We start from the raw sequence: 12,155 nt of genomic DNA, 5'->3' as shown, positions 1-12,155 counted from the left end.
AAACACTAACGCTAGGGCCAGTTTTCCCAGAAGCCAATTAACTTACCAGTATGTTTTTTTGGCTTCTGGGAGCATCTGGAGGAAACCCACGAGAATTTATTTAGAATATTGTGTAAAAAGTTGGTCAGAATGTTAATTAAAAGATCCTGCTGCGCTGTAGCCACTCCAGAAAAGACCAGCCAGACACAATCCCTGGTTTAAAAGAATATCCAGAACTGATAGGCTAAAAGAACTTAATCTTTTTAGCCTTGAAGTCTTGAAGACTATGAGGGGGCCTGATTCAAGTATTCAAAATTCTCAAAGGCATTGACAAAGTCAACCCAACAGACTTTTACAGAATTAACAATAAAACACAAACCAGAGGATACAAGCTGAAACTATGAGGAAATGCATTTAACAGGCCCTGAAAATAGTTGATGCTTTTTACACAAAGGGTTGTGAGAGTCTGGAACATGCTACCAAGTCATAATGTTCAGGCTTTTACAGTACCTCAACCATGAGATCCTCAGATCAATTAGCTAATAATAAACAAACCAGATGGGCCTATATTATATTCTTATCCTTCTCTGACCAAAGCTTAACATTGCAACCAGATGAAGGGACATAAAAAATATATAGTTTTCATCAGCTGGAATCATGGGGGTGTGGGGAGGTACTGTATATGCTATCAGCAGGACATACAAAATACAGTAAACGTAAATGCAATTCAGATAGTATGAAGAAATAAAATGACAACAGTGACCTAAGAGTCATGACACTTGTATTTAAGAGATTATTTAACTAAATTAGTTTAGTAATCACACAGTAATTTTCTAAGGCAATATAAGACAGCTTGTGATAAATTACATGGTTTTAATATACATCAGAAACTCATTAAATAATAATGTTTTTCTGGGAAGTCTAATATTAAGTAATATTCCAATTACTGGTAATTTTTACCTACACTTTAACCCGCAGTATAACTAATTATGATAAATAGACTAGAAACTGTAAAATGGCAAGAAAACGTTTGCAAATTATTGTTGGCTCTATTGAAAAAAACATTTACCTTTGTTTAAACACCCTATGGTTTTCTAAATGGACAGAAAAATATAGTAAACAGTATAGAAGTCACTGGACTTCTCCTTAATCCATGTCCTTTGGTAATGTACTAACAATGATACAGTATCTACTTTAATAAGTGATTCTCTCACCCTAATCTACCAACTGTCTTCTAAAGTTTCTAAATCTGTACCGTTAAGTGGACATAAGTAAAAAAGAATATGCAACATACATTAGTGTACGTGCATGATGAAAAGAAAGATGCAATTTTGTCACCAAGGAGAGTAAACTTATTTTCATGCCTCCAGGGATCTAGACTCACTGCAATTTAATGAGAATCTTGGGAGACCATACAAACAATGCTCTCCATTGGTTACAGCTAGATAACAGCAAAACTTGTTATTGATATACTGTACTTTTTATTCTACTTATGAGAATGACTTTTTTGTGAAAGATCCTGAAACAAATTATATTTGAACATTCAAGCTTTGTGTATGACACAAAAAATGACTTTCTTACCTACCCTGATATAAAGCCACAATAAATTTTACTCATATTAATCTTTCATGTTGACAAGTAGGAAAACACATGCTCCTGACAGTGTTTATGAGTCAGGAGTATGTGTTTTCCTACATGTGAGTTTTGTGGGTATCCTAATCAATTTAAAAGTCAATTCCACCATTCAAAAAATGTTCTGACAACATCTATAAATGTAGGAATACAATGTTTTATAAGCAACAGCTTAATTTTTGCTTTTATCAACAAGCCTATTAGTGGATTCAGGTGAAAGAACCATGTAGTACAGTAGATCACATGTACTGTGAAAGGCATGGATTGTGTAAAGGTTCAGTAATAACTAAATTCTATTTTTTTGTTTATCTAAAGAATCATTGTTGTTCAGTCAGAAATAGGTAGTTCTTATCTATTCAAACATCACTCTCCCATTAAGCTAGTATATATTTTAGGCATTTAATCACACAATGTTAACAATATATTTTTGAGTGTGTATCTACCTGTATGTTTGTCCATTCAATTACAGTCAATTCCAACCCTTCAGAGTATATGTACCGACTGCAGTCTTTGAGTTTATTCTTTCACTGAGGTTGTTCCGTACCACTACAACTGAGTTCATGTTACGGAGCTGGAGAGAATAATTCAATAAGTTATTGTTGTATTTTATGACTTAACATAAAGCAGGTATCCTATATCTACAGTTCATGTTTGGGATTACTACCTAGTGGTAAAGAATGCAATGATTTTCTTTACTTTTGCAAAAGCACCACCTATTTTACTGTTCCTCAGTGTGTGCACTGATAAAAACCTTATCAATTCCCATATTTAATATATTTAATTATAGGCACTACATAATATTCTTGGTATCTCATCTTGGAAAACAAAAGTCCATGATTTTTTAATATCTCCACAGATCAAATGTCTTTATAGAAAAAGCCCATTTTAGGCATTTGTGATATATTGGTCATTTCAACCCATGGTTTGAAGCTGCAATGCTTTCTTTCATGCCAAAGGTGTCTCTTCACTGTTTCCTGTGATACAGAGACAGTTCATGTAATTGACCTCAGGAGCAGGAATAGTGGTGATTAAAAAGTCTTCTATTTTATCTTTTAGATGTTTTCCTCTTTATGCTATTTAAGTGGTGTTTTTATGATCATGTTGATTGTTGTCTGCACTTTCTGGAGAGTAATTATGAATGCGTAATGACAACTAACCTGATAATATTGACCATATTGATCCAGACACTGGAAGATTATCATTTAGTTTTTCGAATTAAGTAAAATATTTCATAAACACTTTTTTTCACTACTACTAAATGCTACACAGTTATTGCTGAATTACAATATAGCTTAATTGATTTTAAATAATTTACTGTCTCATGTTCAAGCCAAAAGAGTGGCATTAAAAAATGCAAGCACAGACAGTATTTGTGTCAGTATGTTTTTGTCATGGAGCTCCTATATGAGGCAAAAGTAGTTCTACAAGACTGTTTTTTTATGTGTGTATTGTAGTGCAATAACTTGATCAAATTTACCTTGGCAGGGTAGCTGTTTGTATAGTTTCCCATCCCTACCTGAGGGTGGCTAGAGTGCCACATCCACTGCTGTCGTCATCGCTCATCGCCATATTGGATCAACTAGTAAGAGAGAAAGAAGGAGTGGAGGTAGAAAAAGGGGAGACTGAGTGAATCGGGGATTGCTGTTATTTTAATAGCTATCTGAATGCGAAAACGGGAATAAAACCACCATCGGAGTTCATTTATGAACCGATAACCTCCGAGAGTTCAGATCGCAGGCAAGACGAGACCAGGATTTTCGTGTTTTCGCCGTTGTTAGGACTTGTCTGCAGACTATGACTTCCCTGACCCAGCGGAGTTCGGGCCTGGTGCAGAGGCGGACCGAGGCCTCTCGCAACGCCGCCGCCGACAAGGAGAGGGGATCCGGGGACGAGGATTACGAGCCCCGCCGCGGGGATGAGCAGGAAGACGATGACAAGGGAGATTCCAAAGAGACTCGGCTCACGCTGATGGAAGAGGTGCTGCTGCTGGGACTGAAGGACAGAGAGGTTTAACATTTTTATTTCTTCAGAACATCTTGTGTGGGTTTCAGGAGTATGGAGACGGTTCCAATTTAATACGAAAAAGAGTTTTATGTAGCTGCCATAGTTTCGTCAAGGTTCGCGATTAGAACGAGCACCTTGGCAGTGATAATGCTGTAAATATTTATACGTTCGTACCCTGTAATAATACGCGCCCTACAACAAACAACAACAGAATCTGTAGATGGTCGGGGTCTTGAAATCAGTCGCTCTTGAAATACAACCTGACCGTTTTTATGTGCTCGTCTCCAACTTTTTTAATTTCATCGTTATAATTCTTAATAATAGCTACCCTTAGTTTCTAACCTTGTTTGGTACCATTTTCAGAGATGAGTACGTTGATGCCAGCATCTGACTTGCTTGACTCCAGAAATAAATGGGTAATTAAACTGATCTTTACAGTGCATTTTAAATTAAAAACAAACAAACCAACTAAAATAAGAAATCCTGGACAGGACTGTAGAGTATTACACTTGTGACTACCAAACATAGCTATGCAGAATGTTTGTACAGACGAAAGTGTAATAATAAGCTAAATCTCTTTAGGTTTGTTTGCTTAAGGTTACATTTGTGTGCACTTGTATATTAGTTTACTACTGGTTATTCGTGTGTTCACTTGCATTGCCTGAATAAGAAATTCAGAATTATCAAAGTATGCCTGAGCTCTCCTGTTTCAATTCTGGCTACCTTTGAGCCTGAGCTTGGCAAGGCAATGTGACTTATGGTTCTTAATGTATGGACTACCTTTAGGATGATTGAACAATTCCCATAAATAATTTGAGCACTGTGCTAACTGTCCTGAGGGAAAGGGGACGTAGTTGGTGATCTAAGCTGTGAAATTATAAAAAAGCAAACACATAGATGTGATTTTGGAAGTCGTTTCATACCAAAGTAGGTTATTTTGTAATAAGGAACAAGTAAAAGGTTTATTCCATGCTGAAAAGAGAAGAAAGAAAACACAACGTTTTGGCTGTGGAGTCTTCTTCAGTACACTTTTATATAGTGCTTTTCATCCTGATGGATCTCCAAGTGCCCTCTCATGTAGAATGGGTGACCATCCACCACTGAAGTGTAGTACCCATCAGGGTAACACATAGTAGCCCCATTGTACAGCAGAAGAGGCAGGGAAGTAAGAAACTGCTTCACCAGTGGAATTAAGTATATTGTAATGCGTACGGCTGCCATTGCAGGTTGTGTGAGTCTGCTTACCAGCGTGGTGACGTCACCGCCCTTCCCTGTGAATAGCAGGGACCTCAGCCTCTGGGCTGACAGGAGATTTCCCTTTAGCTCAACTGGCTGGGTCCCTGTTGAGTGACGCCGGAGGCCCGGGTTCGAGTCCCCAGCGATGGGGGGGCTGACCTGAGGCGGCAGCGGCGAGAGAGCATACGTGAACCCGAAAGCACTACATTGGTGTTAGAAGCGGGGTGGGGTAGCCCTTCGCTGAGGGCGGCGAATTAAGCGGACAGCACCTCCCACACCATGGTGTCATTGATCACCAAACTGGGTCATTGATTTGGAAATTTAGGTCCATCAGGAAGGGCACTATCTACTGGTAAGCCATCACCATTTTAGCATCCGCTCTTTTTCCTTGGAGGGCATCTATCCATGTTGTGCTGACTGGTGCCAGACTTTAACTCCCAAGATCTGAAGGAATCAGCCTACAAAGTAGTAGTGCTGCTCTCGGTACATGAAAAGTTGAGTTCTGCTTTCTTGGTTCTTCTACCTGATCAAAAACCACATCATGGTTGGATAAGCCCTTTCCAAACATGTCATTTGATGAAGTTCATGTTATTTATTCCCGATGTGAACTTGTATAATTACAATATTTTTGAGAAAATGAGGCTGAAATGACTAAAAAGGCATTTCTGCTAATAACACTACATGGACAGGATAAAGAAAAACTCAGTACGAAGTTCAGTAATAAATGTCACAACACTATTCTCCTGTAGTTTAAAACGCAATAGTCCTTTGGCAGTAGACTTGCATTAGTGCCATTTCAGATGAATATGTAGGCCTGTATTCATATAGTATCTTTTTTGGCTAATCTTAAAGGTCTGTATGGAATGGATGTTTAGACACATTTAAAGGGTGAAATCTTTAAAAACAATCATAACTTTTCACCATCACATGTGATAATAACATAGTAAAGTTCAAAGTCAAACAGTAGATAAAGGATGAGTAGATATAAATGACATTGAAAACTACATGCCTTATATAGTAGAGTCCCGATTATCCGACCTAAACGGGACCGATTGTATGTCGGATAATTGAATATGTCGGATAATGCAGAAACTGAGTAGACAAATCATAGAGTAATGTAAGTTTAATATAAGTATGAAATCTGGTTTATTAATCTACTCTAAATCAGAGCTTTCTCTTGAGGTATCGGACCTGTGATAGGCATGCCCTTATCCGTTTGATTAAAGCTTCGCTGACCTTTTCATCTTCACATTTCTTCATCGTTTTCCTGTCCCTCAGTCCTTCAATTGAGGCCCGATCAGAACACCACTTTTCTGCCTCATTTCTTATCCTCTTCCAGTCACCATCTGTAACCCGTCCCGCACTGAATTCAGATGCAGTTTTTTGAATGGACTCACCTTTGTCTAGTCTGTTTAACGCTTCAGGCTTTTGTTCCTTTGAAAGAACTACTTTCTTTCTCTTCACACTTGTCATGTTTCTCAAATAACAAAATTATATATACGAGCGCAAAAGAACAAGCGAAGCTCCGTCAATAGCAGTATTTGACTCACTGAGAAACAAAGCAGCATGAGATTGGGCAAAATATTGTGCATGCATACAGTACATAGCATATAGGTATATAGCATGTTGATTGCTGTCAGATAATCGAGGCTGTACCATATATACTTTTCTCTCGCCACATCGGTTTGAAAGAAAATCTTTAATATTTTTAAGGAATAGGTATCAGTTCTTGGATAACATTTTGGGTCTACGCAGAATTGGGTCCACATCTCAGTTTCACTGTTTTTTTTTTTCAAGTTTGTTTTCTTGCCAGTGCCACAAAGCTTCCTTGTTTCAGCTTTTCATAAATTCAGTTTCAAGAGTCTCTTTTCGTTGGCTATTGAATAGACTGTTAAAAAGTTTTTTGGCTTTTCCCTTTTCTTATTTTGCGAAAGACGTATCAACTGACACAATTAATTGTACTATTTACAAAGTTTTAGATATAGCCTTCTAATTGGTAGTAAATACTGATTCTTATGGCCAGATCTTGTACAGTGTTACCAAATGATACCACTACAGATTAGTACTATGTGATTGCTTTTCTCTCCTTAGACACTCTCAAACTTAGTCTTCCCCACACAGTTATTTAACTTCTACAGTTCCAAATTATGATGAGTTGCAGGGTCCATAGACGCGTTCTTAAAAATGGAGAAAATAGAGACCTTCACAAGAAGACACTTTTCTTTTTGCTTTTCAGCAGGTCTGATTTTTTGATTGTATTGAAATGATTTGGAATAAAGATTTGTCTGCCTAAAAAAAAACACTCAGTAAGAATTCGACCTTCACTTTCTTTGGTTTGTTTTCCTGAACTTGTAGTGCTTGAATACTTCTGCCTGTGATAAGGCTCAGTTGGTAAAAATATTTCATAGTGTTCTCTCTCTCTGGTGGCATATTGCTCCCGCTTGTACACATGTACCTCTGGTGCAGTTGTTTAAAAGGAGCAGAGCACTATCGCTCAACTTCAGGCCAGCAGAGGAATGGTAAGATAGTAATGGAATATGAAAGTGCATATTAATAAATTCCTCAAATTTGTTTTAGTCATTATCTGCTGTACACGGAGAGTGTAAATCAATGCTTACCCCTTTTCAAGTTACGAGTGTCCAGTCCTTTATCTCTGGAGTCTTATTATATGTACATTATTATGTCCTTGTACACGTGGAAGATCTTATCATGTTTAGCCATTAGTTTGTCCCTTCTTCTAATCTAGGCCATCTGTTGAACCTGCTGCTTTTTTCTACTGTACAGGTCTGTAGTATCTCATTATTGACTAGGTTTGATTTCTTCTGCTGATTTGGAGCTGGGAATTAGAGACACCTGATCTTTTTGCGGGCAAAGCTGAGCTCTTCCCAGGTTATCCAGACACCCATGGAAGTGAGCTCATACCTGGCTTGGATCCCTCCAAATGTGGGGAAAAAACGGTTTAAGATATGAAAATTACGACAGAAAAAGATTTTCCTTTTTTTTTAATTAAGGGTGTATGTAAGTGGTTTTTAAGCTAAAAGGGGTGTCTTGATTGGGAGTACGTAAGGATTCTTGTTTTCTTAGAATTCTGTTAGAATATCCAATTCACTTATCACTATTTTCAATCTTTCTGTCTGTCACAATTTTTTTTTAAAACAAATTGCCACAAAGAAAGTATTTCATGCCCTCTAAAAATACAAATTATTTACATGACGCAATAAAGTATGGGGATTTTTTTGGGACTAAGCCATAGTATTGTATTATTACTATGTCATTTTCAAGAATTTTCAGCCACATTTTTATTTTGTGTAAAACGTTGCAGTGATCCCTCATTGATCTAATCGGAGACTGAATCTGACCTGAGGTAAAGGGATGTTAAGCACTGGTGAGCTCCAAGTCAAGCTCTGCTAGGGTCTGGGTTTAAAAGAAAACCTCTTCAGCAGTCAGTGACGTCAAAGCTACTCAGTGGAACTGAAATGGAGAGAAATCATTGGAGAAAAGTGCTGCACGTTAGCTAATTGAATCTGAGAACTCATGATTGTCTATACTGCATGATAAGCTGATTCTTGATTTCTGAAGATTTTCTTTCAGTTATTCAGCATTCTATCTCATGTATTGAAGTCCCTTAATGTTTTAAAAACATACTTGATTACCTGTAAGATTTCATTTTCTGGAGAGTTGGGATGGGCAATTTTTAGTTATCCATTGTCAGTAAAATTAAAACTAAAATATATCAAATTTCTTGGTTTATTTAATCAAGCAATTTATACTTAAAATGTATGAAAATTACCTCTGCAGGGAAATATATGCAGATGCTGTTTGTAATATTATATTGTGCTATTCCATCTAGAGCCAGAAAAAAAACAGTACCTAAAAATAGTTCAAAGGGGTGTGAGAAATTCTTAGTTTCCTTGATAATCCTGTATTGATTGTCACATCAAATACATACTTAAGAAATTAGCTTAAAATTGCAAAGGTTTACAACTCAAACTGTCAGAAGATGCTTTTCCATCAGTCTTACTGCAACTGTTGAAGTCCCCAGTCAGTCCCCTGTGTGATATCAAACATCTGACAAGGTACCACATGGGGAGTATCATTTTCCGGTCATTTTTTGGGTGGGTTACATGTTTATATTCAGTCTATTTACCTGATGTTATCACCTGAAGTTAGAAAACTTCCCAAAATAGTGTGGGCTCGCTTTACTTGTGCTACTTAATTGAATGGAAAGTATAATTCAATGGGGACAAATATCTTTTAAATAAAGATTAATAATTAATCATGTACTGTTTGATCATTTAAAACCATTAATTGGTTAATCTAGTCTCTCCATGCACTATGGCAAAAATTCCCTGCATTCCCTGAAAAAAAAATCTAGACAATGACAGAGCCTGAAATATAATTGTAGCAGGAAGATGGTGTCCCCTTTATTTTTACAATGCAAGTTAAATAAGGGTAACTTGCATACTATCTTTCATGACAAGGGTTTCCTCTATACTGGCCACTTTCTTTCATTTTATGCTATTCATCCAAAGCCTTTGCAGATTATAACTGTTTCTCTTAATTGTGATAAATTACTTGCCATAAAAACATGTGATTAGCATGATTATTAATTATTATCCCATTCCATCCAGGCTACAGTGACATATACAGTAGACAGTATAACTGTTAAGAAGATTAATAACTGTTAGGATTAAATTGAAAGTTTTTCCAAAAATGTATTTTCTGGTCCCCAAGTGGTGCAACAGCTACTGTATTGGCAAACATAATTTTTCTCAGGTATCCTGGCCAGTTGTTAAGTCTTCTCTTACGTCATGGCTTGGTTTGGTGTGTCCTCTTCCAGAACAACATTGAAAACATTGTTTGGCTATCTTTTTGTCTCATGATGTATTGCTTATTATTGTTACCAGCTCAGGGATGTGTGACAGTAATGATCTCAAGCATTTCTTGTTCTTTCAAGATAAAATAACATAAGGATTCAACGTGTGCTCTGCTTCATGAGAATAAAAGATCCTTCCTTCAACCTGAGAGATGCTCACGTACTGTTTAGACATTCTCCTATTTTCTACTAAATTCATCCAATTCAGGCTTGCAGGAGAGCCAGATTCTATTCTGGCAGGCAGTGGGTGCAATGTGGGATACACCTTGGGTACAACACCAGTTTATCACAGGGCACAAACTCTCAGAAGGGTCAGTTTCCCTAGAAGCTAGTTAACCTGCCAGTATGTCTTTGGACTGTGGGAAAGAAACCAGAGCACCAGGAGGAAACCCACGCGAACTTGGAGAGAACATACAAACACCCCTGGTCCGGAATTAAACCCAGGGCCCCAGCTCTGTGAGGCAGCAATGCTAACCACTGTCACCATAGTGCCCACACTATTTTAAAAAGTTGAACAAATTAATTTGGAAACCAAGTTCATAAGTAGTAATTAACCTCTTCACTGTTGCACCTTACGTTAACCTTGTGGAATTATATGTAACTGTGTACACTTTTTATAAGACTGCAAGATTCTGTTAGAACTGGGGTATTGTTAGACAATACCCTGGCGAATCTTTACTTTAATTTTTCTTGATTCATTTGAATCATTTTTGTAACATTTAATTTTATATTTATTATTTATAATACAGTTTTTTTCCACCTACCTAAAAATAATATATTTAACACTTTATTTTATTTGTTATGTCGATAATGACTAAAGTATAATGTCCGCCAAAACTACTGGAAGAGCAAATTCAACTGTAAAATTGTGGTCATGAGATAAATATGAATGGTAATATGTTATAAATATTATTTCTGGGTAATCTTCATTTCTTTGCACTGTTTGGTTCCATATCCTTTAAAGTCTCTAACCCCATGAAAACAAACTCTTTGTGTGATCACGTGAGATGCTTTGCCAAGCTTTTGCTGCAGCCACTTTAAAATAATTTCCTGTTCCTGGTGTTTTCTGACTTGATTTTTTTTTTCTTCAGTGTATAAAATGCCTGCTCACTTGGAATTATAGATAGAGTAACTTTTCCAGTACAGCATTTTCAACTCTTTTTCTTCTGATCAACACATTTGTTGCGTTGGACAGATATTTTGTCTTTTTTGAGCTGCATTAATGCAACTAAAATCAATATCGAAGCATTTGCTTATGCACACTTTTTCACCCCTTTGGTAAGTTTGTCTTGGTCTTACCTGTCCATAAACAGTTTGTTTCAAAAGTTTCCTGGCTTTGTGTCATGACATTACCTGCCTCATGATGCAGAATTCGCTCAGAAATACAAAAATGAGCCAGAAGGGTCTTGAAACAGCTTTATGAAGAGATGAGACTAAGACAGCAGCACTGCAACGTGCTTTAATTTCCTCTAGTTTTAACATACTTTATTTAATATTTATTCATAGCTGACTGTACAACTTAAATTTGTCTGAGAAGAATTGCTGTAGTAGTTATATAAGAACTACTTTTCCTGTTTGTAAGGTCAGTTGGTAGCTGCCTGTGTGGGAATGTATTTGGAGCTCTGAAAGTCTTATAAATATTTTTACTCGTGTCTCAGAGTCTGCATTAGGTTGTGTATTAATCTGTTTTTTTTCTTTTGTGTCTGTTTATCCCTGATCTTAGACGCTGGTGAAGAATTGGATTTTTAGTCTTGTGCAGATCAAGATGTAAGACCCTTCATGGCGTGATGAATAAGCCACACGGCTGGCTTAAAGAAAAGCGGGATTGCTTCAGGCAACAGATCAATTCTAGAGAGGTGTACCCAGTGTCAGACTAGAAAAGTTAAGCAGATTAAAATTTCCATTTCTTTTTTTCTGTAACTTTCCCCTGCTTCAGCTGTCAGAGTGTGACTAGCAAGGGTTGGGTCTTTCAGGCACACTGTCCTGCAGGTTTTGTTGCTGTATGTGAAACTGTGCAGATTGGGTTATGTATTTCATTCTGAGCACAGATACAACTGAAGCCAGAACGTCACATTGTATCCCAGGGGCAGTGTTGTCAATCACAGATGTGGTTAAAAAATAAAATAAACTAAAGCCAGGAAACATGGTGGTACAGTGGGTCAGCATTGCTGCCTTGCAGTGCTGGGGCCCTGGGTTGAATTCTGGACCATGAATAGGTTTTTTGCCAGGTGCTCTAGATTTCTCCTACAGTCAAAAGACGTGCTGGAAGGTTAGCTGTTCTCCAGGAAAACTGACCCTGGTGGGAGCATGTGAGTGTCCGTATGTGCCCTGCGATGGACTGGCATCCTGTCCAGAGCGTATCTCGCCTTGCACCTACTGCTTGCTGGGATAGGCTGTTGCTCCCCTGTGACCCTGATTGGATGAATTT

General features: G+C 37.4%; 1 protein-coding gene across 1 annotated transcript in view; it reads left to right on the top strand.

The window, feature by feature from the left end:
- Positions 1-3,168: 3,168 nt before the first annotated feature.
- The window catches only part of golph3a (golgi phosphoprotein 3a), a 29,769-nt gene continuing 20,782 nt past the window's right edge, over positions 3,169-12,155 (top strand). Inside the window, exon 1 of the mRNA XM_006626738.3 lies at positions 3,169-3,618. Within this exon, the coding sequence (XP_006626801.1) occupies positions 3,406-3,618 (213 nt within the window). The 5' untranslated portion in view covers positions 3,169-3,405. The remainder of the gene's footprint in view (positions 3,619-12,155) is intronic.

This window comes from Lepisosteus oculatus, chromosome 3 (assembly GCF_040954835.1).
Source record: "Lepisosteus oculatus isolate fLepOcu1 chromosome 3, fLepOcu1.hap2, whole genome shotgun sequence".
In the NCBI taxonomy this organism is placed as follows: domain Eukaryota; kingdom Metazoa; phylum Chordata; class Actinopteri; order Semionotiformes; family Lepisosteidae; genus Lepisosteus; species Lepisosteus oculatus.
This window is presented reverse-complemented; position numbering and strand designations above follow the sequence as displayed.